At 39.1% G+C, this 27677-nt stretch overlaps 1 protein-coding gene across 9 annotated transcripts; it reads right to left on the reverse strand.

The window, feature by feature from the left end:
- Positions 1-1374: 1374 nt before the first annotated feature.
- On the reverse strand, positions 1375-27087 carry RHOT1 (ras homolog family member T1). 9 transcript variants are annotated; one of them, XM_050981178.1, is made up of 21 exons: positions 26921-27087; positions 23280-23338; positions 21402-21513; positions 20435-20478; positions 19612-19665; positions 19202-19254; positions 18552-18660; positions 17875-17976; positions 16385-16483; positions 15853-15961; positions 15164-15284; positions 14398-14482; positions 13876-14021; positions 13179-13279; positions 12843-12973; positions 12406-12489; positions 11554-11673; positions 11008-11210; positions 9527-9649; positions 3980-4123; positions 1375-2528 (listed from the first exon to the last, which is right to left on the reverse strand). In XM_050981178.1, the coding sequence occupies exons 1-21, from the start codon at positions 26955-26957 to the stop codon at positions 2411-2413; spliced, it is 2154 nt and encodes a 717-aa protein (XP_050837135.1). In that variant the 5' UTR covers positions 26958-27087; the 3' UTR covers positions 1375-2410. The 9 variants fall into 9 exon arrangements, with proteins under 9 accessions (XP_050837135.1, XP_050837136.1, XP_050837139.1 ...); XM_050981179.1 differs by having other exon boundaries at positions 21402-21483; positions 26921-27086; XM_050981182.1 differs by lacking the exon at positions 3980-4123 and having other exon boundaries at positions 21402-21483; positions 26921-27086.
- Positions 27088-27677: the final 590 nt, after the last annotated feature.

Genomic DNA, 27677 nt, shown 5'->3' on the forward strand with positions numbered 1-27677 from the left:
AAGATGTCTGCTTGTTTTCACCTGTCACCTGCTGGGATCATAATACAGGTTCATTCCTAAACAAAATAATTGTTGGAAATGGAGACCAATTAGTAATTCAAGGTTAATTTCCAACATAAAATGAAGTCTTGCTTACTATTAATCCTGAACTGATAAGCTTTCAGACAAGAGGTCAAAGCTGAGGGATGAAGGATGTGTCTCCAAGGATGATGAATCAAGGTCTTTGTCCTCTCAGTGACCTTACACCATGGTCAAGCAATCCATGCATCAGACTGAGCAGGAAGAAATTGAGTCTGGTTGTGGAAAATACAATGAAAGAAGTTGTTAGAAAAATGATGGCACCAGAAAAATAAAACAAATCACTCTTGAGAGTAAGTGGGCTGGGGTGCGGCTCCTTCTTCCCAGCACTTAATTGCAGTAGCTAACTTTTGGACATTCATGATATACTCCATGAGAAGAAGAATTTCCCCTCACGGTAACTCTAATCCTCACAGGATCCAGGAGGGCTTGGCCAGCGGCACGAGGGCTCCCTCACCTAACACCAACGACCCGCCCGGATGAGGCCACAGCAGAGCTGGATAGCAAGACTTGTACTTATTCTCTAAGAAAATTCCGGTCCCCAAGGCACTGGGGAAGGTCTGTTTTATATAAGCAGGCGGGGATCCGCTCCATCCCTCACCTGCGCTGGCCGCCTCGGGCCGTGAGGGCGGGCAGGCTGCGCCTCAGGGCAGGGGCGCTTCCCTCAGAGGGGCGGCAGAACCCGCTCCGGCCGGGAACGGCCGCTCCCCCCGGGCCGGGCGGACGGGGCCCTTTCCCGCTCCGGCCGGGCCGGGCCGGGCTGACGGGGCCGCTCCCCCCGGGCCGGGCGGACGGGGCCCTTTCCCGCTCCGGCCGGGCCGGGCTGATAGGGCCCCGTGAGCTCGGCGGCAGCGCCCCCTGGCGGCCGGTCCCGGCCGGGCTGGGGTCCCTCGGGGATTCCCTCGGGAGCATCCCGGGACTCCCCACAGCTCCCCGGGAACGCCGCACGACTGGGGACTGTTTAATCACCACGAAAATATTAACCAATTCACTGCCCACAGCTTCCTACACCCCACTGAACTATTTGGTCTTTTCTCCCTGTCTTTGTCCTTGACGGTAAATACGAAGTTCATGGTTGACTATTTGCATTTCAGCTCTTAAGTATCACAGAAGGCACTTTGGTCTTCTGATATCAATCAGAAATAAACTTCTAATGGAGGCATGAGAGAAAATGCACTGCCAAGATATGTAACGTCCAACAAGTGAGAGTACCGGCAACACCATTTACATAAAGGAAAGTTCTGGCAAACTCCACCTTTCGGGGCACAGGAAGGTAAAGATAAATACAAACACAGACACAGTACACAGTTATTTTATTGAAATACTTGAAAAGGCCAGCAATGGAAAAATAGGTTTGTCATGAGGAATTTAATGTTTGGTTTACTTGATTGTTAAAAAAGCTGTGTCTATAGGTAATTCTAGCCCATTACAGAACGCACTGCGATCCATGCAACTAATATACTCCAGTAGAATAGGCACTGTGTACTATTGCAGTTTTCTCTTATACACAGCTTTCAATGAGTATGACTGACAGATGTGAGAAATTAAACTGCAACACTTTCCAAATTATAACTGTTTATAACATACAAAATTTGCTTGTCTGATTCATGAGGGTTATAAAACACAACATAGTGAAAAAAGAAAAACACGGGTTACAACACACGGCGTATGAAGTTGATCTGGCAGTTTTCAAAGTTTTACTGTTTTCCTCTTAAAAGAGACCAGACTCTAAATATGTCACTGGTCATGTAAAATACAAAATCATAGGCCAGGACAGCAAAGGTGACTCTTTCCTGAAATACATGATTAGAGGGGAAAATTTGTTCATCAGTTAAAAATATGAACAAAATCACAAATTCTGCCTGCTACAGCTTATAGTCCAAAAAGATGAAGTCACTTCAGATGAATGTGAAATAAATAAGCAATCCTTGAGGAAGTATGATCCTTGAGTCTACTCTACTGAAAATGAATTTCACCTATACACTAGAATGTCACCATGGTGAACATCTAAGAATAGTATTTAGAATAGGTTTTTGGGAAGCAATGTGTTCTTTGCTTTAATATATACAGGTTATTTACAACAAATTCCCTTTTGGCCTTACAAGTTAAGCCATTTTAGCTGGCTGAAAAGATGCAATTCCTTTTTTCCACACATTATGCAATACTGTAGTTGGAGCTATAATTTAAAATAATCTTAAGCATGAATTACAAATATTAATAAAGTAACTCTGCATATATAAATATTTCTAGCAGAATTTAAAGCATTCAGAATGTACATAAAAGTGGTTTTTTATTTATTTATTTGGTAGGGCCAGATGTGCTTCTTCTCAGGTCATCGCTGCTTTAGTAGTGCTTTGTACATGGCAAAACCCAAAACTGCAAACACGGTAGCACCAAAACTTGCTCGGAGCCAGAATGTTGAGCTCTTGAGGTCTGCTTGTGTCACATGCCTGAAATTTAACACACATACAAAACCAGGTTAATTCCATGACAGGAACTCCAGACAGCTTGTGCTAAACTACTCTGCTTTTGGAAATTCATCACTACACTTGTCACAGGCAAACAGCTCACAATTCAGCCTTACGAGCACTTTGCAATCATTTTGCTTTTCCTAAAGCTCAGGATTTGATCTGCAGCCCTGAGCACATCCGATCTCCCTGAAGTCAGAGCGCTCACACGGCTGAGGAGAAATGCAGGAGCAGATCATTACTCATGGATGTGGGGAGGGCAGGGTGTCTCCTTTAAGAGTACCAGCAAGCATTCAGGAAAGGAAAACAAAAATAGCTACAAATAATTAGTAACTCATAGTGAGAACAACTCTGTCCAGCAAAATCCTTTATTTATTTCTTTCTTTTCTAAATGTTGAGTTTAATATTTCTGCTTTTCCATTAAAAATTTCCCAGTCCTGTTGAATATCTACTTACTCTACCCCCTCCAAAAAAAGTTTACTGACAAGTAGCAAGTAATATTTTTCCAAAAGCTAGAATCAAACCATTTAAAAATCCCTTTCTTCCCAGTAGTCACAAGAACAGCAACAGAATCAGTCATCCAACACCAAGCTGAAAGCTAAGAGAGTGTGAGTGAAACAAGCAGTGACAATGGCACCAACAGAAAAAGACAGTATGGAGTGACAGAAAAATCCACATCTCACATGACAGTGGAGACAGGCAATGACCCAACTCTCCCAAATATTGCAAAAAGTCTGTGAACATGCTCAGTTAAGCAAGGCTGGCCACCCTTAACAGCAGTCTGAAGTATGACAGCTTACCAGAAAGCAGGAGCTACCATTTAAAACAAGTTATCATAAATGCCATAATTCAAAGCACAGGAAGTTCCTAAACAATAGTAAAGTTGATTTTTTTGTTTGTTTGCTTTAGAGATAGAACTTAGAACAGAACTTCACTAGCCTACATGTTTTAGCCTGTGCTAATCACCATGGGTTACACAGTGAAGCTGCAGGAGGGTTAAGTAAAGGAGCACAGAGATCCTAAGCACACACAGGAGTTCACAAAGTGAGAACTGCAGAGCCGTAGCTCACAAGCTGTTTAACAGAGCAGGAATTGCTACTTGCTGTCAAAACACACAAAACCAGTTCTGGATATGCTTTAGTAGACTTTTGCAGGAGCCATAACAGCCAGATAGTTAATCAGAGTTCTGCCACACCACATGCTGAAGAACAGGCTCTTTGATGCCACACAGCTGCTCTTTAGTCTAAAAAATCCTGATCTTATTTAAGAATGTCTTGCTGGGTTATAGAACAGACCAAATCCACGAATTCCTGCAAGGATTAGTTTTTCTACAGCTAGTTTTGACAAAGTCTTTGCAAACTGGATGTCAAGTGGCTTGCTGACGAGAAGAAAGGGAAAAGGCAATGGCAAGGTCACCTGGGTTTGGCTGTTACCTGTCTTCAAGCAAACGTGGACCAAGAGATGACTCCATGAAGATGGAATCTTCTACAGAGTGGACGGCGTGCACCTGCTGCATAATCCTGCTCTCCTCGTCTGCTACCAGCATGGCCCCCACCTCAGCTAGGTAGGCTCTTAACCTTTTCACACACATGCACAGTGCAGTTCATTGCATGGCTCAACAACAGCAACCCTCTCAAATCAAAAAGCCCAGAGAATTCTGATTTATAGCCACCTAGCCCCTGATTCTTGTGCAGTTGTTAAAAACTTAAGTCTTGGGGGAAAACCAGAAACAAATCAAGTTTGTGCTTTTAATAAGCTAAGTAAAATGTATGATTTCATGTAGCTAAATGCCATTGCTTTAAGGACAAAGAAACCTGTTTATGAAACTGGATTTCTCTTCCCACTCCATCTCCACAGCCTCAACTTCCATGTGTCCCACAGGACGCTGGAATACCTCTGCACCATATGCACATCAGCCATAAAACTGATGAGATCCCACAACTGTTGAGAACTCAAAGACTGTATTTTATCACTCCAGTGATAGTTTGGGGTCATTTCTTAGTAAAAGGCTGTGAAATCCTTTTCTTCAGATATATAATCTATAAAACTATCTGTGTATGTAACATGAATCACTTGTAGGTAACATGACTTTACTAGATTACATGACAAGCTCTGTTGGATAGTACACAATGCCTACTCCACTGTTGGATGAGTATTTGTGTAACTAACAAGTCTCCAGTTTAATCTGGTTAATTCAAATGCCCAACTATTTGTACAATTAAAACCCCCACCATTTAAATATGCAAATCAATGTTTAAATTGCAAATTAATGCTTTTGCATTGCCTCATAAAGCACCATCTCTCACATCTAGATTTTCTGATTCCTATCTATAATTTGCCTTGTTTTGCACATGTCCATATTTAATAGTATGCAAGAAACTTGCTGAGCATGTTTCATCCTTCTGAAAACAATTAATATGTTCTCAGCCATGATAAAATCCTCTTGTGTTTAGTCTAAAGGGAGACTAAACTGGCTTTGATCCCTTTTCTAAGCCTAACAATAGCAGATTCATTCATTTAAATAAGGAACTAATTTGAGACAACAAATCAACCTTACAACCTCAAGGAAATCTACACTGAATGTCTCAGCCTGAAAATCCAAAGTTCAAAATGCTTATTGAAATTCAGATCATTATGGGTGTCTAACTGCTTTACAACTTCATAAACATCCAATTTTTCTTCAATGTTCCTTATGGTGTCATAAAATCCATTTTTACAACTTTAATCTCTAATATTGTTTAGCTGCCATTAAAGGAACAAAAAAAATTCTGAGATAATAAAAAAGGATCAATATTTCCAGCGCAGGTTCTTTGGCATGAAGGTGGCTACAATGTACAAAACCCTTTTTCAATGCACACTGAAAAATTCTACCTCATCAAATAATAACTTTCAAACTTAACTTCAGTCGACTTGTGCTTATGAAACTAACTTTCACCAGTGGTGGAAATTACTATTGCCTTGTTAGTAAGACAGTAACCCTGAATTAGAAAAAATATTGTCTCCAAGGGTAAAACATCTAAACAGATGTGCACTTATACACAGAGAGAGTAGTAGTCAGGACTCCATAAATGAAGCTGCATTTGAAACTCTTGCTTATTAATAATAAGAATGATGTTTCAAACTTTCCAAACAGGCTGCTGTGTGTACTTAATCATACAATTAGTTTCACAAATATATGAAAGTCTAGAAATTTTGCCTTTGGCACAAAATTCGTATTTTAATGGACATTTTGGAAAGAAAAAGGTATACTTTTATTCAACCTACCCTTAACAGGGAGTCAAGTACCTTGCCACATGTTGACCAAGACCTTTGAAATCTGAATGGGGTTTTTTTCAAGAGACTTTAACAACTCACAAGAAGTTTATCACATGCACTTGCTAAGAAGTTAACTGAGCATGCATGCCACGGGTACATAGAAAACTGCTGAGTTACACACTGATGCTGATACTTTTCCCAAGGTCAGCAGCAGAATAATTCCCAGGTCTGGGAAGGTTTATCCTTAAATACAGGTCTTTGAAAATATTCCTATTGTAACTTTCAAAGCATTTTAAAAGCACAGTGCTGAGGCCAACAGGCTGCTCACATGGCTACTCACAGCAGAAGTCAAAGCAAGATCATGCAGCAGCCTGCTCTGACAAAGATTCTTAGCATTGAATATAAGCAACTGAATTCCAAAAGCATCACATAACCTGCACGAGCTGCTGCAGCTTCCCTTCAGGCACATATTTTCCTAGGTTGCAAACTAAGTCCAGCAGTTAGAATTTTCCCCCATGCATTAGTCATCTAAAATGTGAAAAGTTCCAAATGCATCTTATTATCCACAAAACCTAAAAATGGATGGAGAATGCCAATTCATTACGCTCTGTTTAGAAAGAAATCAGGGGACACAGCTTTGCCAATTTCTATGCAGTCTGGGGCACCAAACAGCTTAGAGAAGGAGGAAAATAAATTAGCAATTTCTAAAGCCCTAATGTCATTTTGGGGATGTCATTTAGTAATGTCCTTATTTGGGGGACACCTAAGTGTAGAGACAAATTTCTGCAATTAGACTTAAAGGCAATATGCAAGTTTTGAAAAAAAAAACTGTGTACACTACACATAGTGAAAGGTAAATTCTGGGTTATACTCTTAAAACTTCACCATTATTACAGGAAAACATAATAATAATTTATTGTCTTAATTTTAATTTCACAGAAGGGTGTCACAGAAACCAAAACCTTACTAATAAACAACCAGGTTTCATATGGAAGTAGAATTTCACTTCAATTCCACAGTTTTGAAAACTTTTAAAGAAAAACATCCTCCAAGAAGTCTCCTTGATGAACAACACAATTCTGATGCATTAGGATCATCTTGTTTTGAAATGAACTTAGTTGACAGAAAAATGCCACTACTGTAAAAGCAAAAGGCAACATGGATGATTTGAAACCAAGGGGAAAAAAAAGCCAAAAATCCAAGCTCATCATTAAAGAAAGGGTTAGAATGACTGCTTTTGGTAAAACAATGTAGTAAAAAGAGATTAAGTGCCAGCCAGCCAAATTCAAGCGACCACCTAAAGGACAAAACAAATTAAACCTATAAAAATACTACAGGATATTGGCAAGTCTCATACATGCATGTCCAGTGCTTTGAATGCTGTGCCTCCTTCCTCAAAGAACCAGTAAATCGTGACCCTGGGCAGTTCAAACCAACACAGCAATCTCCAGGCTGAACTTGCCTGTCTGACTGCCTGCAAGCCTCAGAGGAACTCCTGAAATTTGTCCACAGAGAGAAACTGAGTGGGGCATGAGCAGGTCTCTCAGTTGCACAGAGGCAATGTTCTTCCTTTAATTACTACAGCGGGAATATTCAAATGTGATTTTTTTGTTGTGCCTTGGTAACAGTGTTTAGGGGTTACTTAGCAACAAAGGGCACAGGAAGGGGTCCTGTGTGAAAAATTTCAGTTTACCTGAAAAGCTTCCACAGCCGAAGGGAATAGAAGGGGATCAGGAGAATAAAGTACTCACTAGAAACCTCCTTCCCCCATCAGTTATCTAACTTTTGCCCAACTAGCTGACCTAAGGGTAAGCACTTGGAAAGGCAAAATAAGAATAGTTATAGGAACTAATTGATTCAGAAAATCCTTTTTTATCCAAATGCTTTCTCTAATCACACATCATTGGATGTATGATAAGACAAGAAATCCATCTCTACCCTCCTATGCCTACAACTGGGAGCTATTTCCTCTTGTTTACAGGTACCCCAGCTCTACCATATGTGCAGTCATGCAGCAGTTCATGTGCTGAATGGTAAATAACCTGCAGCAAGGTGTTTGGTTAGGGAGTTGGTGAGATGAAGTAAGCATGCTGGAAACTTGGAACAAACCCTAGTGACTGAGAGACAAGGGGATTCTAGCAAATAATTCTTTCAGGAGGGAAGTGTCTGTGAGGAATTCTCCTCGCCTTGAATTACAGACTTTTTAGGCAGTAGTGGATTCCTATATTTGTTACAGACTCCCTAGTGATAAGGTGTGGAATGACAGCATCCCAAACCTCAATAAAATATTTCAGTACACTCTGAGACCCTCATAGCACTTCAGAGGAATGAAGTTCAATGTCTAATGCAGGACTTGAAAAACCCCATACAAAAGAGAAACAAATCACAACAGCAAATGGAACAACCCACACCAGTTCCAAAAAATGAAGATGTGTTAGAGGAGATTTCAGCCTCAGTAATGAAGAGCTGGGATTTTCTAGCAGCTACTGCTCAATGAAGTTTTAGAGTGACAATATGCAAAGAGATTGCTGTTTCAAGGTATTTCTGTCTATGGGATGACTGCTGTAGAAGAGATGCAGCATGAAGAGCCTCACTCATTCAGTGTTTTCCTGAGCTAATGAGTTTTTCACCCTTGAATTCTCACTTGAACTCTCAAGTTTACACTTGTATCTTGGATTAAAGTGGTATTTGACAAGGAAAATGCTCAATCCTGCAGGTGGGTGTATCAACAGATCTCCTACATGTGAGTCATTTGCATTAAAAGGAGGCAGACACTCTTACATGGAGCAGCTACATCTGAAACCTGTAACAAACATGTAGTAACACCCATGGACCAGCAGTATCTCAACCATGGCCTTCAAATAAACACATTTACCATCTAAGCCTCCAAGAAGGCCATGGACAATGAAACCATTGCACTGCAACAGTTGTTTGGTTTGAACTTCTATTTGCTGGGGTGTGATGACAAGTGCTGAGGTGTTAGTAAATCCTGTGTGTCCAAAACTGCCTGCAGGACAAGCTATAGCACTGTTTTCAATGCTGAAAACCAGTTATCTCTCTTTACCACTTGTTTTTCCAAAAGTATCTGGAAATGCAAATGTTTAAGCATTTACCACTTCTTACATTTTGCATTTCATTCAGAGAGGAATTGGATGTTTAAAGATCTGGATTATTTTTTAAGACAAAATGCCCACTCTTTGTGTAAACCAAGCATAACACACACACACACAGAAATTCTATGAATTCCCAAATATCAGTTTAGCAATTATAAACACGTCATATATTACATGATGCTGCTCTAAATCAAGCTGTGCCTTTATGAAAATATCTGTGTAACTGCGATTTAAAAGGCACTACCTCTAATCAATGCTAAACAAACCAGTAATGTCTCAAGTGGGAAACATTACACAGCTTTGCAGACACCACTTCATGACTATTAGCAGTTCCCTAAAAACACAGTCCTAATTCCTGCACAGTATTTCTGCAATCACAAAGAGTCTGTATCAACAACCAAATTGGTAATGTTTCACAAAAATGTCTAAACTAAGCTCAAAAGAACCTCCAAGTTAAACCAAATTTGATATTTCTAGGACAATTATTAAGTATTGGCCTATTTAGTGGATATGGAGTGAAAAATCTGCAGTATATAAGGTTACCAATTGGTATTCCAAAGACACCCTTTATTTTAAAAGCACACCTGGTACCTAGTAAATAAAGTTAAGGACCTGTTAAGAACTGCAGTGAAGAGTTTGTTCTTTACAGATTGCAGCAAGTCTGAGTTGAGGAAGTTCTGACAGATGCAAAATGTACACCTGTTGCAGGCGCACATACAGCGTAACCGGGCATGGCTGCGAAAACACACAGAAGGACAGGAGTTGAAATCTTGCTCATCAAATCAGGTGCACATTAGGACTGTGCCACAACCAAGAGAGAGATTTAGGAATAAAAGGTACATTTGAATGAGTAAGGAGAGGAGGAAAAAAAATACACTGGGGAAGAAAGGGTACAACTACAGCTGTGCAGAATTTAAAGGTTAGAGGTTCTATGTCTTGGACATTTTGGCATCACCATCATATACAGATCTTAACAGCAAAGCACAAACATGAATGAAAATGTCTGATGAATTTATACAAGTTCCCATAAAAGGGAAGCATTTAAAGGCTTCTGAGTATGTCTGCACAGCAATAGATAACACCCCTTTTTCAAAGGAAAGGAAGCCACATTTTCTACCACTTTGAATGCACTCTTTACCGGGTGAGCGTTGCCTCTATTTTTCCCACCCTACCAAACACACATGCTTGAAACTAAGGGAGAAGCAAGAATATTGATATGACAGACATTTGGTCAGTGCTACACTTTAGTGGTTTCCCAGTATTCCAGTGCTACAAAATGAACACAAGAGTAAAAAGAAAAAACAAAACCAAAACGAAAACTTTACAGATGTAATTCAGCAAATTCAGTTTCAAATAATTAAAAATACCCTATTATTTTGGGTGAAAGTGACATTAGTTCTATTTATTTTAAAGCAAATGTCAGCTGTCATACTAGACTCCATCTGCTGTAATATTTATGTAGTTCACCATATTAAAAGCTTCACCCACCAAAAAAAGAGATGCAAAGTGAGTTTAGCAACAGTGAGATGCGTAGTGAAGAAGAATCTGAGCTTAAGTATCTTGTACCTAAAGTCCAAAGACGTTTATACAAAAATTTTATTAAAATTATAATATTTATTAGACAAATGAACTGAAGCACATAGTAATAAACACCCTGAAAACAAAAGTATTTTAAGCAGTGCATTGGGGGAACTGTTGTGCACTAAGGTGCCATTGCTTGTAATCAGCTGTCAAGTTGAGCTACCAACAAGGATTACAGTACAACTCACTCTCAAAAACACCAAGATATGAAAACTTCTATACTTTTTGCATCCCCAATATGGACCAAACAGAAGCCTGTTTGTTGGAATTTGCATCATGAGCTGGATGAACTAGGGTATTCTTCAACTTAGCAAAGATATCTGAGACTGATTTCTGTGTTGGATATATGCCTAGTTCCTCAATTTGAAATAGTTTAGACTCTCCTGAGGCCATTCATGTCTCTCTGTTGCTAAAGCTCGGTGAGGCAGTTCCATCCTGTAGCTAATGATGGCATGCAGTGAGTGGTGCTGTGTGACCATGCACATGGAAAACAGAACAGCTCCAGTACTTACGGATACATTGCCATAGTTGTCAGTTTTACAAAGATATCCTTACTCGGCACATCAGCAGTATTACAAGTAAAGGCTTGGGGTGGAGGCATTTTGTGTTTTTTGCAGAATTCAGCAGGAGAAATACTATATTCCTGTCTAACTTCATGCAAGTCGGACTTGGCAGCTACCACTAAACATGGTATTCTGCTGTCCATGAAGTGCTGCTGCAAATTTAAAGAAAAAAAAAGTGAAAGAAACAGTATATGACACATTCAACCTGGAACAGGCTGTATTGCACTGGTTGCAGCAGCATTGAGATACATTCATGCCACTGAAGCCAGGCATTTCTAGAAGCAGAGTAGTTTACATATAGAAAAGCAGATGTTTGCTTTGTATGAGTAACAGAAGTGCACCACGGCTAAGGCATCCTGATATATAACCAGCACTCAGAAATAAAATGTCATTTAAGCACTAGAAGCAGTGTATAGGTCAGGTAACTGATACTGACTATTTAGTCAATGAGAAGAAATATAAATGTAGAGGTTTGTAAATATAAACTCTACAAACCTTAAAAATCCTGGCACAGTACTCAAAGGATTTCGGATTACTGACATCATATACCAGGCAGACAGCATCGCATATGGTCTCAGCATCAGTTAAAAAGTCTGAGTCACTGACATCATGTAGCTGGAAAATAAGATGGTTGCAGAGAGAGGAAAGCTTGTTATTATGCAGTTAAAGGAATTCTGTAATTTGTCTCATAATTTTTTGTATCCTTCGAACTAAAGGACTGACAATAGGCAGAATCAATAAAAAAGAACAGTAGGAATTTACCATGCAGCCAGCATATGTGAGCTGTTAACATCACATCTGCAGGCAATCACCACCTCAACATAAAAAGTGATATTTACTTTAAAACCAAAGCTTAGACACCCACAGAAACGGGCATTCATCCCACAGAGGAAAACTACAGAGCAGGACTAGATCTCAGAAAACAAAGGAAGAGATCATATTATCATAAAGGAGAACTAGAATGGAATGAGCCTTAAAGAACTGATTTCTCCCACTGAATACTAATTTTAGCCATTCTAATCACTCTGTGTGACAGATGCTTCCTACTGAATAGGTAGACTGACTTCTGATCATTTATCACATGTTAAAATTTGATACCCTGCAGTGTAACCATAAATGGACTAGGTTTTGTACAATTCAGGTCAATGTTTCAAAAATAACAGGTCTGACCAGGTTCGGCTAAATTATCAACCAAGAAACCCAGAAGTTACTTGGGACAGAAAATAACTGGGAGGAATCCACGTTAAAAAGAGAGAATTAAAACTAGTTTGTTGTAGAAGGCTCTGAATAATTCACAGAATTTTAACATTAACCAGTCTTAGGCAAACAAGAATGAGGCAGCCTTACCAGCAAGTATTTTTCCTGTCCATATACATAGACTGTATTAATGGCATAGTAAGATTTGTGTTCTGCACGTATTTGCCTCTGTCTCTGAAAAGGCAGAATTTCATGTTAGACCACAGCAACTTTTCCCTTTAAGTTACATTTGAACAGCTGGTTTACTCCATTTATTAATTAATTAAAATTATAGTTTTCTTTGGGTTTTTTTTTGCAAGGAAATGCATAACTATAATCTAGGATGTACAAGTCATTATTGCATGCAATAGCCACTGCCAAAATAGAACAAAACCCAAAAACCCAAACTCCTCCTTAGTAATTCTGCATTTCCTCGAAGAACTCTGCAAACTGAGTAATAACCATTAAAGCTCTAAGATCAATCACTTCTGCTATCTAATCTTAACTCAAGAGCATATATAGGCATATACAGGCAATATGTTCCTTACTATTAGATTTCTTCCAAGAAGAGCTTGAAGAACTCCACTTTTCCCACAGCCTTTCATTCCAACAACATTGCATCGGAAGACATTTCGCTGAGTCTGTTTCTTCTGGAGGTCTATCTTTTTATCTCTTGTCACTTTTGGAAAAACACAAATATTTTTCACAAGATAGAAATGCATGTGATAACATGAAAATGCACACAAAACAATCTCTCAACAATCAAAGGTTCCACTTGAGCAGAAAGTAAAAGAGAGTAAATGAAAAGAGATGAACCATTAAACAATTTACTCTCTAGTATATTTCTAAATTGAAATTTCTGTGTTGTATCAAAATTTTATTACCTGTAATTGCTGATGCTTGAGATTCTTGTTCTGCAAGTATGGAGTACCCTAAATAACCCAGGTACTCCAGGCAACGCTGCACATCCAGGTATGTGGTTAGTCTGGCAGAGGGACATAAAGAACTTTCAATTGTCACCATCTGGGGTACCAACTCTTTATAGTACTGAAACAATCCTTATCTCCTATCTCCAGACTGACAAGATAGAAACATTCCTGGCTCTATGCAGTATTGAAGGACAAAAGTCTCTGAGAGTAAGAGGTGATAACCAGTCTTACTGGTCACCAGAACTCTATGAAGGCAGTACTTGCAGAGGCCTGTCAACCCACACTGTTTTCTTATCTCCCCAAATAACATTTTTCTCATTTTCTGTATTTTAAATTGGGAAAAAAACCCTCATTATTGAGCACCATTTTTCAAACCATCTCTAAGAGGCAGAACAACAACAGTAATATTTCGACAGGGATCATAGGGATTTTGAAGAGAAACTTCTTCATTGTTAGCAGTAAATACTGGCGAAATCCTGAACAGGATGTAACAACAGTCTGAAGATCAAGACACTGGATAGCTACAAAAACTTGACTGCTTGGATAAATTTTCAACTATAAAACTACTCTTTCCAATAGTTTTTAAGAGGAATCTACAAACACATGATCATACCCAAAGTTCTCAACTAAAAATGTCCTGTATCACACTTACGTCCACTGCGAGAGAAACCCTTGATATGTGATCCATCCTCTTTCATTTGTACAAACCGTGTTGTTCACATCAGGTCCCCATGGCATGTAAGGGAAGACTTTGAACAAGTCTTTCAATTCATCAGGAGATAAAGCACAATCTCTATCCTGAAACAAAATACGGTATCAGCCATAATTTGTGTCTATTCTAAACTGGTATTTTCTGGCTGTACACTTGCAAGATTCAAGAAACCAAGCTTATTTCTTTTTAATCATTGTTCTTTCATTGTTTTTTAATAAGGTTAAATGTATGAGCTAGTTAAAAAAATTTGGTACTACAGCTATAACTGCCAACTCTCCTTGTTGGAGAGCTGGCAGTTATAAGCTGCAGGTTAGTTCTGACTCTCAAGGTTAAGCTGAAGCCAGTTTCTGAATAAAATGACATCACGATAAAAACATGTTTTTGTTAGAAAAACTCCTGACAAACCAAAGCTTGTAAGTATAAAGACACATACACACACACACACTCAAATTAAACGCTTACCAAATCATGTTTATCAAAAATACTTTGAAGAAACAAGTATGCATGATGATTTAGTTCTGTTGTGCAGTCAGGGGGAATTTTTAGGCTGTTCATTGAAAACAAAAACAGATACAAGAAGCATTAACTGTTTATGAAATACAGAATATTAAAACTCAAAACACGTATTTTATGAATGATAACATTTAGTATCTGGCTTGGCACTTAACTTTAATAATTTATCTTCACACAGATCAAAGCACATACTTTTTATTAGGAATTCTAAAATGATCAGTGAGTGCCTTTATATGATATATATAGCAGTACAGTAATCACATTTTTCTTGGTTTGCTTTGTTTTTGTACTTTGGGGTTTGGGTTTTTTAACAAAAAAAATGATGCAGTTACATTTTTTAATAGAAGCCACAGAATTGGTGAATCTCTTTTTAATTTGAGGATTTTCAATAGGTCTCAAATGCAAATATGAAAATATTGACAAGTCTTTGAGAATTTAATGTCACATACAATAATCAACTGCTCAAATATATGTTCCAGCTTTATATCAAGAACTCTTCTGCCACCTTTCTTATGAAAAAAGAGAACATGATTTGGCACAAGGGAGTTCTTCCTTCATGCTCAGCCACATGAAGATTTTGGCTGGGCAGTCATTAAGTAAGGGAGGTACTTGATGTAACAATGTGTTAAATAAACAGTGCAACAACCCTCTCCTCCTGCCAGAGCAGGAGCAGCAGAACCTAAACTCAAGCTTAGGAGGCTGCAGGGGTACATACGGAGGGAACAGGTACTCTGGTGTGAGCTCTAAGTCATCGTCGTAGCCAAAGCGACGCAAAACTGTCCAAGTTGTCTCATGCCTTCCTCGCTGAATGAAAAGTGTGTGTAGAAAAAGAAAACCTAAAAATCAAACACGGTGAAATCTTAAGGTCCTGAAGCACTCCACCTGCTACAAGTGTTTTCAATAGAATCAGTATCAGATATGGAAACAAAGCCAGCTCCAAATACACACTACTATTTTAAACCTCCTGGGTGATAGTACAGAATTATCTACCCAGACTGAACATTCAGAAATCATGGTATTTGTAAAGTGTTCTCCAAGGAACCGTTTCCTTCAAACAATCCCCTTGGTTTTCTGTTGTTGTTTGCTTTTTCCAGTACCAGCATTTTAGAGCTGTATGAAAATAAACCCAGTATTTTCAATAGTTTAAAACAGAAAGCTTAGCCTGGAGGAGCCTGGAGGGGGGTGTAATGGAAGACTACTTTTAGTTTTCTTGTATCAAAATAACTGGATAGGATTTTTGTTTGGCACTTCCCAGGGCTTAAAGAACACCAAGATATCACTGTTTAGCAAGCTCAGCTCTTGCAGTCTGAAAATTAAGACAGAGATCATATTCCAAAAGACCACCTTTTTCATGTAAGAGTAATTATTAACTGTATAATCTTTTAAGAATTAAATAAGACTCACCTTTTAATGTCAATCCATTATCTGCAACTCCATCACTTAGGTTTTTCCTGACTACATTCTTTACATCTTCCAAAGCCTGAGGCGCCAGTGGTGTATTAAAACAAATTCTCTAAAACAAAACCCAAAACCAGCATGTTAGTACCACTGGCTACTGAGCTGGACAAACAGCATGTCCTGTATGAAATACAGCCTTAAAAATTCTGATAAGCTGGTTAAGGACAACAACACAATCTCTTAGTGGAAATAAAGGTGTAAAAACTGCATTTTTTTTTAAAGTACATTAATAGATTTTTTAAATTTTGCTCTTGAACTCAAACTTGAACAATGGTTAGAAATAAAAATAATTTCATTTCTGTTTCAAATCTATTCTTCTATGCTGCACTTGAGACCTAGTATTTAGGCCTGATTCCCTTACAGTTCACACTGCTATTATTTATTCAAAACCAATAATTTGTTTTCTAGAATTATATAGCATATATATAGCATGATATAGCACCTTTAAGCATGGTGGAAAGATAAACAAGGGAGGTACCTGAAAGAAGTTGAGTTCTGCATCATTGAGAGTACCATCATTATCTTGATCAGAAATTCTAAAAATGCGAGTCAGTGCTTTAATACAGGCAGGTTTCATCTAAGGAAAAAAGGAAGTTCAGTATCTTTCTAGGCTTGAACATAAAAAGATTACACTGAATGACACCAGGCAGCTCAATCACATGGAAACACACACTAGTCTTCATTTACAGTTTCAGAACAGAGACATTCATTCACATGTACACAAAAGTAAAAAGCAAGAGGGAATAAAAAACTGATTTGGCAAATTTATATCCATAAATTTAAAACAATTATTCCACATTAAATGCTTTTCTATTCAATTATTAGAAGACTCTCAAGCTCTTCACAAGCTGAAGGTGGCACTACTGTTATTAACAAAAATAAAACTCTGTTCTCTAAATTCAGTCTTATTGCTATAGAAAACTTTGAGAAACAACTAAATAAGGGTTTTTTTCCCCCCAAAACATTTTTTGGTGGGGAAAAAAAAAATCACCGTAAAATCCCAGTGCTTTGCAAAACTAAATGGGTCTACAACTACAGCCAGCTCACTTCAAACATCAAATACTGAAAACCTTCACAGGGCTCATTCATCTACCAGGCAAAGCATCGAGCATATGGACTATCTCTAGGACAAAAGAACTGCTAGGATACCTTCCAAGTGAAGGAAAACAGACACTGGTAATTCTCTCCCAACAACTACCGTGATGATGGACTCTTCTCTTCACAGAGGTCACACAGATTGCATAGACATTGGTTTTGGAAAACCAAAAAGATTTCAGCACAACAATTTTAACACAACATTACTAACTCATATAGATGTTTCTGATGGAAGAAATCAAAACAGGGTTATTCTCTGATTCTCTACTTAACAAAGTATTTACAGCTGAAGCAACTTTCCTACTTCCCAATACTAAACGGTTACAATTAGAGATTCTATTTGTATTTGCCCAGAAAATTTTAAAAAATAAAATACTCCTTCATAATATTCTCAGCTAACCACCTGATACCTAAAAAAAACCACACTCATCACTTGTTTCTCATCCCTTTTGCCAAAGTTTCCCAAGATTCTCAGAAAAATAAATTCTCTTAGATCAGGCCAAGTCTAGAGTGTTTTCCCTGAAATAAATGGAGTTCCTGTGAAATGTACATCTAAAGGAGAACTGAATTGAAGACATAATTAGGGTCACATTCCATCTGGCTCAAAGCCATGAGCAAAGCTTCTTGTTTTACCCAGCAGTTCACACAGGCAACAAAAAACTGTCCTCACTGCTTTGAAGGAAGAGGAAAGACAGGTCAGGTTCATACATCACAAAATAGCCCCCGTGGTTCTGGGATGCAATGCCTGACACTTAGGGGTGGGGTGCTGGTAACAGAACACACTAAGAGATGCAAAATCCACTGAGAAGGAACAAACAGGAAAGTGATTTACTCCCCCCAAATTATTTGCTCTGAGAATCTATGGATAAATACCTCTTTCTCCTCTGGACAATAAAGAGGACCTGTAGGATGCAGAACAGCTTTCTGTGCATAATAAAATAGCTCAGATATATTCTTCAAGTTTTTGGCTGAACACTGAAAGAGAAATCCTCACATTGATGAGCTAGTTTCTTGACTATTTGGCGATTTCTTCTGAAATTTAAGTAAGCATCACATGTTTAAAGACTTAGGCCCCTCCCATTGGTACAGGGCTGGTTTGGAAAAAAGACATCCAGGCCCTGTACCTGTTCAATTAATTAACAAATGAGGTTTCACTACAATCTGCTGTCACACCAAGAACAGAAATCAAAAAACAGTATCTGCTTTGGAAAAAAAAAAAGAAAAAAAAAAAAAGACATGTCCACTCATTTTAAATCAATTCTGAATACTTTGCAGGCATCTGTCTGGCTTAATATTAAATAGAAAATAGAAAGAGAAGTATGTGAGGAGGCTCTAAATATTAGAATTTGACAGTAACATTTGATTATACAATAGTGTAATCTTCCCTAAAGAAAGATAACATAAAAACTCACTATTATAATTACTCATGTTTGAAATATTTTGTTTGGGAAAAAAAACCAGAACCCCTTTTTCTACTATAAAGTTGCCACACGTGCTTGGCAAGAATGTATTCTCTGTTACTTTCTTTAACTTCAGAAACTCTTGCATACCTCTACACACGTTTCTATTTCTGTATATTGATTCATAATGGGAAGGATAGTTTCCATACTGCTGTACTCCACTAGATCAGACTTGTTTCCAACTAATATAAGAGGCAGCCTAAAAACAAAAGAATATTAAGAGTTTTATAGACAGATGGATAAAAATATGTATCTTAATTTAGCATTTAATGTCTCACCAGAAAACACTGTATTATTTTCATGATGTAATTAAATGCCACTGGAGGCAATGGGCAAAACTTACTGACAGCAGTTTAAATAAAATGCTTTGATATACACTTAAAAACGTACTTCTTGTTGATTCTACAAACCCCACACATTTATATTAAATGGTAACTAATCACATTGTTATTACCCAAACCAGCATCAGCAGAAAAGCTATACAGACTGTAGAGCCAAAGCCAGTGATACCATAGCAAATATAAACACACCTGGTAAAAGCTACCCATGAAATTCAAAATAAATAACATTGCTGGCACATGTAACAGACCTACATACTTCAGATCTCTTGCTTCTTGGACTTCTTATATAAACTTTAAGTTTAGTATTTGATTGTCTTAAACAATTAACATCCTCAACACTGTTCATTGACACCCATCGATGTGCAGCCTAATTCACACTTCTCATCTTTACTTAAGCACCTGCTATCTTTGTCTGTCCTTTCATTGATGAGAGGAATCCATCGACTTGTTACCTAAAGTGGGATTAAAAACAGACATGAAAAATACATATTCAAATTAAGTATGACTGAACTGTGCACAAGTTTCACTACAACTGCTACTGCTTCTTTCCCAAAAAGGCACATACTGACCCACAAAGAAGGAAACAAAAACTGGAGCTGATTAATGAGCAACTTTCTCAGACAAGTGAAAGGACTAAAAGCTTGTACGTGGAAATGGAGCAGAAGCAAACCCACATCTGTTCATTCTCTTAAAAACTGATCTCAAACTCCATCTCAGGCATTTCAAATGTCTAATACAGATTTCGGCTTGACATCAATTAACAGTGCACAAGTTACATCTCAATAAGGGGATAAAATGTGTTACTGTACCTTATCAATAGAATTCTTGTTGTTAACAGCATACACTATACAAATCACATTTGCCTGAAATGAAGAGAAAGAAAAGGCATGGAATTCCACTGCTCAGAAACCCCTGAGCAGCACAGACAATTAAAGACCATACATAACAACATCAGAGTAAACTCACTATGGAATTCTGTTCCTGGCTTGTTTAAGCTACTTGGAGCCTGACCAACAAGATTAAAACAAGAACATATATGGTGAGAAGTGCCAAAACGCTTGTCTTGCAGTGTGACAGTCACAGCTTGTGCCTGCAGAGACCTGTGCCACCAGGAAATCCAAACTGAAGAGTCATAATGTGCAGCCTCCACTGAAGCACCAAACTAAATGCCAGAAATGGAACACAACAGCATGACAGACTGTGCAGAAAATGTGCAAAGGTGCTCAGAAAGAACTGAAAATAGGAATCAGAAGGGATGACAAAGTCACCAAGAAGCCTGTGCTATTCATAAATGCAACAGCACCATGTGACAGAAAGAAGCAAAATGGATCATTTCAGGGTAAAATTATTTATACAAAACTGGCTTGCTGATTAACGTATATTTAGGTTCTGTCCTTTGACTGGGAAGGACGAAGCTTAAGCTCAATTCACCAACACAGTGCCAGTACCTACTTTCTTTAAGATTTCTTAGAGATATCTTTCCTATAGCACAAATGACAAAACATAACAGAAAATGCCAAGCAAGAAAGGATTTTTCCTTCAATTCAAACTGAAGCCCATCTAATGCAGAGAACTTTGAAGGAAAAGACTTTTTCCTAAACTAGTTTCAAGCAAACACTAAAATACACTTACCTGTGATATTTCATGATAAAGCTGCTCATCACTTTGCTCTGCTTCTGCATTTGATAGAAGAAGTTACTCATTATTACTAAAATTTTTGCAAACAAAAAAACACTTCTGAAACTTAACACAAGTATTTCAGAATGCTCATGAGGCAGCTTTGTCAAAGACTTGTTATTTAAACTTCTTTTTATAAAATACTCTAATGAGTGCTCCTTCCAAAACAATAATTAAATTGGTCCATTAATTTGTAAGACAGAAACAGAAACAGTCTGTTGCACATCAATTTTAACAGCTATTTTGAAGAGGAATAATTATATTTGTAGAGAGGTTCTCTTTGGAACAAGTCATAGTTTGCATCCTTCTACATTTCTCAACAGCCTCTTCCTTCTATAATGTAAACTTTTACATCAGAGTATGACATATGTTGATTTTATTAAAGTGGTGATGATTTTTATAGTGATACTAAGCTTCTGTTAACTGAATCTATGAAAAATTCATTAAATAGAAAGAAACACTCAGACCACATAAATTTACCATCAAGTCCAACAACAAAAATTATTTCTTTTTCCAGGTGATTAAACACATCAGAGACATTTCTTCAGCAGTGATGGGAGAGAGAAGACAGGAAGGTACCTGCTAACATGGCCTAGCTCTTGGCTTACACTGTAAATGGCAGAAGGGTTTTTGCAGCTGTGCAACAGCTGCACAGATTTATGATAGCACATGACCCTTCGTAGTGAATATATTTATCTGTTTAGTAATTAGATTAAAATACAAAAAAAAAAAAAAAATACAAAAGAGTAAACTAACCCAAAATTATGAGGTGTCCTAACTTAGAAATTCAGAAAGTTTCTACTTTACTCCAGGCTTGTCCCACCTGTAGCTCTGGTCCCAGACCTGTCTGTCTGTGACAGGGGCTGTTGAGACAGACAAACATTTCCACACCAAATCAGTGAGGGTACTGAGCAGTCCCTACCTGAATAATCCACTATGTGGGTTGGCACTCTTTCAGGAGTGACGTCAGCTGGAATGGTGATTTCTTCAGCGCGGGGTGGAACCTGGGGTTGAAAGGAACGCCAAGAAAGAACCTTTCAAGATAATCCAGAGGGTGAAAAAAATCATATACTATAATACAGCTGCCAGTTAGTCAGCTTTAAACAACTATTAGTTGTTCATGTTGTTTAGGTATTCAAGTACTTTTGTTATTTATTTGCTTGGTTTTCGTTTTTTAAAAGTACTGAAAGTCACTGCTACCTTCTCATTTTCTACCTGTCTAGTTACTGCACACAGAACTTCCTGCATGCTTTGCAGAAAAGCAGTGCTGTTAAGGATACATTCAATGAATACTTCTATAAAACTCAAGCCCACTCTATCCAGCACCAAAACAAGCATGACAAACAAAATACAAGTCTCAATTTTTACACAATTGTAACTGACAATGTCCTTGCTTCTGACAGTGCCAAACATCTAATCCAGAAAATATCCTGCAAAGGAAAACATGATGCTAAAAAAAACTAACTCTGAAAAATGCTGTAAACTCTGATAGCCCTTTTTTCCGAAGAACACTAATCCATATTTGGGAACAACCAACTTAAACCTAATTTTAATGAAAATCTCCTGCACATCTATTTACTGCCTTTCACCTGTTGACACTGAACTCTCATGACTCTTTACTTTTCGTAAAACAAGTGAAAAAGAAAAGGCAATCACCACAAGAATGTCTCTTTGTAAAGCTTCAGGCTCTGCTCAGATCTTCTTCAAGAGTGATTACTGAAAACACCCTACAAATAAACACTATTTCCAATCCTGAAGCGCCTGTTAGATCCTATAATGTTGCTCTGATCTGCCTGACTGGCCTGAAGAACTGGGCAGGTCTCTTTCAGCAGCTTTTATAGGATGCAGTATTTTTACAAAAGTTTTTTTCTGTAATTTCAGGAAGATCTTGTGTTATGTATAAATTACGATTTTTCTCTACACACAAATTCAGATAAATATTCCAGGTCATACTGCAGGAAGTGAGAAGTGAACAGAGGACTACAACTCATTAAATACAATAAGAAACAACTGCCAAAGGAACTGGATCTCCTTTTTAACTGCAAGGTTAGGAACCAAATTCAATTATGTTAACAAAATTCAGTTATGTTTACAATCCAATCTTGACTCCTGAACTGTGCCAACTGACTGATTTGCATTAAACTCTGAGCAGAGTAGATTCAAAGAGCAGCACATGATGTCTATTTTAAGACCTGTGATCAGGAGAAATAAACATTCATGTTTACATGTAAAAAGCTTAACTATTTGCAGCAGCTGTGGTTCTTTTTATGGTACAAATAAAACTCTGTGCTGCTTTTCAAAGGAATAATACGTAGAAGTAGCTTTTTCTGCAGTTTTTACTTCAGGAGTCAATAAAACATTCCTCAAAGACAGAAGGCAATGTCTTCCTTAGTTACAAAAAATGGCGAAGTTATGCCATGTGACTTTTTATTCCTGATTCTCTATCATTTTGCAATCCAATTGCTCTTTAAATGCAACACCCCCTCCCCCCCCAAATAAGTGATCTTGTCTCTTTCAGCATCTTCCCATTTATGTGTCTCTCATATTGAAATATGCTGACAGTTTCACATATAAAACAATTAGTTTAATTAACAATGTGAAAAATAAGGAAGGAACTTAGATTAAAGTTCACATCTTCATGCACAGATAGATTTAAACTAATCTACATTGCTCTTCCTGAAGCCATCTTTGCCATTTTAAACTTCACTTTGTTTTTAAACATTACTTTGTAGCAAAGTCTATTAACTCAGTATATGACAGGATAGAAATAAAACTTAGAAAACAAATAAAAGTGCTCTACCTCTTCTGGGAATTCCTCACTGACAAGAGACATAATTAGTGATGTCTTCCCAACTCTGGCTGCAAAAGCATTAAAAACAGATATTAGATAATTTGTTTTGTTACATTAACAGTTGCACCCCATTTAAAATGGGAAGATTTAAAAAACATTTTCCAATCCACCACATTAAAAGCTTTTAAGCTATTGTTTAATCATATTAAATATGGACAACAGCAATTTTCTTATAATTCTTCTACTGCAGAAACTTGGGCTCCATCTCCCAGTTCTGTATTTCCTCCAGAAGGGAAGTGAATTCTGCTCTGCCTTACAGAAGAATTGCCAGGTTTTAACCTTAACATAGAACACTTAAACAAACAAATAATCAAATCAAACTAGAAATGCTTTGATACAACTTCAGAAATACAAAGAATGCACACAGAAAAGCATGCAGAAATTAACTGTTATTATAGAATTCTTGAGATGATAATTGCACTTTAGTCCTAAAATCCCAAGGAGGAGAGCTGGACAAGAGGATATGAACCAAGGCTGCAGTACTTTGACTGCTTTAAAAGTGCAAGAGCTTAATCCCTTTGATACAAATGAGCTGTCCCCTACTAAAAGTGAAAAATACCCCAAAGCACCAACCCTTCTAAAGTCACAGTTTTCTTAATCCAATAAGATCATTTCAGCTTCAGTACCCAACACCATTCAATCAAATAAATGACTGTGTTTACCTGCAAAGTTCAGACACTGATATCACAGAGTTGCTGGTTTTGACAAGCTCTAATGTGACCATTTAAAACCAAGAGTTGGTAACTTCTCTCATGGTTCCACTCTCTCTAAATCCCCTTATCTGTGAATTTTCTGGTCCTCTGGAAGCCTTGTAAGACTATTACTGCTTTATTTGGTTTTGAGACATTTCTTAAAAACAAACATGTTCATATTCAAATATCCCCTGGGACCGTCCATTTCCAACACCTCTCAATTCAAGCAAAACTCAATTTCACCCTGGATGTACCAGCACCTCTGCCAGCAGGAATGTGTTACCAGCCAAGGCACTGGTCACCAGCAGTCAGGGCCTGTGTCACTGTTCCTACTGAAACCAACAGAAAATGTCACCAGGGGACAGAAGGTGTTTAGCTGATATCACTGCATTTACACATCTCTATGTAACCCTGTAGAATTCTGAATATGGAAGATGAAGAGGTATGATTGTACCACTGGCTGACTTTGTGCAGAAATTGGTGTTACTGAACTGATGATCCAGTCAGAGTACACTCAACTTATCTAGGTCTATTTTTGGTACAGTAACATGCTCTGACATCCAGAAATAAAACCCTCTCTTTAACTTCCCATGATGAAGAGTAGTTGTAAAAGAATTATGAAAAGCAAAGAAAAGCTGTTCTAAGGAGGTAGATTTCTGTTTTCCTCACAGAGAACAGCTGTAAACTTTTCCCCAGTGGTACTCCCTGCAGACCAGCAGGCTGCAGGTTTCCCAACAGCAGTTGGGTTTCCATCAGATACTCAACTGAGCTAAAATCCTAACTTAAACTGCCAGGCATCCTCCTGCATCAACTCCATCTTAATTTTCATCCTGACAGAATTGAAAGAGCTTCAGAAGCTCTCCTACTTCCACAGGGAAAAAAGATGAGCACCTTCCTTATAAGTTAGTAATTAGTGAAAATAGTGATGTGTGTTTTGCACCTGACCAAGACAGTTCTAACTTCAAACACTGGCAAAACTGGTTTTGCAGATATAGAAACCCACTTCTTATGACTGAAAATACAAGATTATGTATTGCTGGTGAGTTAAAGTATTTAGAAGCTCTTGATACACTTTCTAGTGTCCTTGGGTTTTGTGAAAACCCATAGGTTCTAGAGTAGAGATATGGGTTATTTTGTTCAAATCTAGGTCAACCCTCTGTCTTTCCCAATCTGTTCTTAGTTTTATAAATAACAGCCTAAAAGGTACCAGCTGACTGGGATGAAGGAAAGCAGCACAGCACTTTATGATAATTAATTTGTCTTTTTCCTCATATATAAGTCTTTTACATCATGCTGCATAATATGCTGAACATATTCTGAAAATTACTGGCTATTAAAAATTGATGTTTGCACCCAGCATACGAGGACTACACCAACTTAAACCTAAACTGTGGACCACTGGGAATGGAAAAGGATGAGTTTTGAAATAGGCTTACAATAAAGAGTTTTTGGCATATTTCAGATTCTGAACCTGATGGTCTGCTGTTACCATTAAAAAGTTTTAGATGGTCTGGACTAAATTGTGGTTTCAGAATAATAAATACACATGAGACACATACACAAAGCAGGACTGACACTGTAACTGACAAGTTTTACCAATTTGTAAAACAAATTTGTCCCTCCTCTTCACTAAAAGTCAAACAGAAGTGTAACATAGGGATGCTCACAATCTGTCGTGTGCCATGTAGTACACACTGCTGAATTTAAGAAACCTGTAGCTTTAATATTCCTACTTGGGCACACTGTGAACCTTGTTGCCAAAACAAAGTACCTGTTACACCTGTGCTAAAACCACTGCACACAGCCAGCCCAAAACACAGCCTTGCCAAAGACATTGAGGTAAATCAGGCATGTATTATAAAGAGGAATTAAACTGTGTATTCAAAGGCACCAATTCCCAAACACAGTCATGCAAAACTAACCAAATACAATCTTAATGAGTTAGCTCTTTCTGCACAGGAATCCCTCAAGATTCCTCTCCAGAAGAGTCACAGAGAGCCTTTCTATGCAGTACAGACAGAGCCAACCTGCACCATAAAAAAGCAGCAAAAACTGCACTATAAATATATATGGGGCACATTCAATCCTCAGGAAAGCTTTGTTAGCAGTACCACATTCTTAGTATAACTACGTAATTTTACTAATAACCCTTGGTAATTACTCTGTATTCTTTCCCCTCGAGGAAACTAAGCTCTCTTTGCAAACTAACAGAACCTCCTCTCTGCTATTTATACCGATGAGAAGCTGAGCCTCTGGGAGCCCTGTCAATTATTTGGGTACCTAAGCGTGAACTTCAGGACACAATTTTAAGAACACATGAAAAAATCCAGACCCACAGTACCTCTGGCAGGCACCTTCGTATGTGCTGTTTATCCAAGGTCACACAGAAAGTTAAAAGCAAAAAAAGGGATCTGGACTCTCTGGCCCCGTCCTGGACACAAACCCACAACACCCGACCTAGAACCACTGGGAGCACATGAGGCCACTGATCTCCAAAGTCAGTAAATGGGAAACGTGCAAGTGTGATTTTCACACAGGTAAAAAAGAAAAATAAAAAATATTTTAAAAGAGAAATAAATAAAAGAAAAATAATAGCAAAACTTTAAATCAGCCGTGGCCAAACACCGGGCAAGAATTTCACCCCGGTGTCATCTCCAGGGACGTCCAAGCTGCACAATTCCACCAAATGTCGGCCCTGCTGGTGCCCAGAGCAGGGAGCCGAGGCGCTCCGGGCTGCGCTCCGAGTGGTCACGGCGAGCCCACCTCGACCCCTGCCCGCCCCGAGGAGCCGGCGCGGCACCCGGCTCCCCGCGGGGGCCGGGCTGAGCCTCGCAGCACCGGGCGGTGTTACAGTCGGCGGCCCCCATCCTTCCCCGGCCCTCCTGCCTCGGCACTCACGTTCTCCCACCAGCAGGATCCGCACGTCCTTCTTCATGGCCGCGCTCGCTGCCCCCGGCCCGGGGCCGCTCACATCGGGCGTGGCGGCGGCGGCGGCGCCGCTGCGGCCTGGCCTGCCCGGGCTCCCCTCACGGAACGCGGCGGGCGCGCTACGGCGGCTCGCGAGGGACCTGCCACGAGCGGCGGCTGCGCGGCAGCTGCGCGGGGCGGCGGCTGCCCCTGAGGGCGCGGGCGGGAGGCGGCGGCTCCCCCGGGCCGGCCGCGACCGCAGCGAGCGCTGAAGGACAGCCCGGGGCACCCGGAGCACACCGGGATCACAGAATCAGTGAGGGTGCAAAAGATATCCGAGATCATCCCGTCCAGCCTATGGCCAACACCACCATGACAATCAGCCCGCGGCACCGACAGCCAAGCCCAGTCGTTCCCTAAACGCCCCTAGGGAGGGTGACTCCAACCCGGGCTGCCCGTCCCAATTTTTCATCACCTACTCAGGAAATTCTTCCCAATGTTCAAATAGTGACACGGTGCGTTCCCACCTGCACTATGTGTTGTTGCTGTGATCCAAACCACAATAAATTGCTGCCCCTGGGCACTACGGTGCAACTCCTATGTGGGAAATTAGGGACGTCCAGCGCCTTCATGCTGCAGCTGCTGTTTTTCCAGAAGACCCAGCAAAGGACACCTCAATACTAACAAGGCAGTGCCTTTGGCTATCCCAGGAAAGTCACCCCGGCCTTGGAGATGCTGAATGGCACAG

Source organism: Serinus canaria, chromosome 18 (genome assembly GCF_022539315.1).
Source record: "Serinus canaria isolate serCan28SL12 chromosome 18, serCan2020, whole genome shotgun sequence".
Classification (NCBI taxonomy): Eukaryota; Metazoa; Chordata; class Aves; order Passeriformes; family Fringillidae; genus Serinus; species Serinus canaria.

Coding starts and splice junctions, on each gene's coding strand:
- RHOT1 (XM_050981178.1), bottom strand. CDS start 26,957: ATGAAGAAGGACGTGCGGATCCTGCTGGTGGGAGAAC. Junction 11,674..12,405: donor GACAGGAAAAATACTTGCTG/GTAAGGCTGCCT, acceptor CTTATTTTCCAG/CTACATGATGTCAGTGACTC. Junction 9,650..11,007: donor ACAACTATGGCAATGTATCC/GTAAGTACTGGA, acceptor GTGTTTTCGCAG/CCATGCCCGGTTACGCTGTA.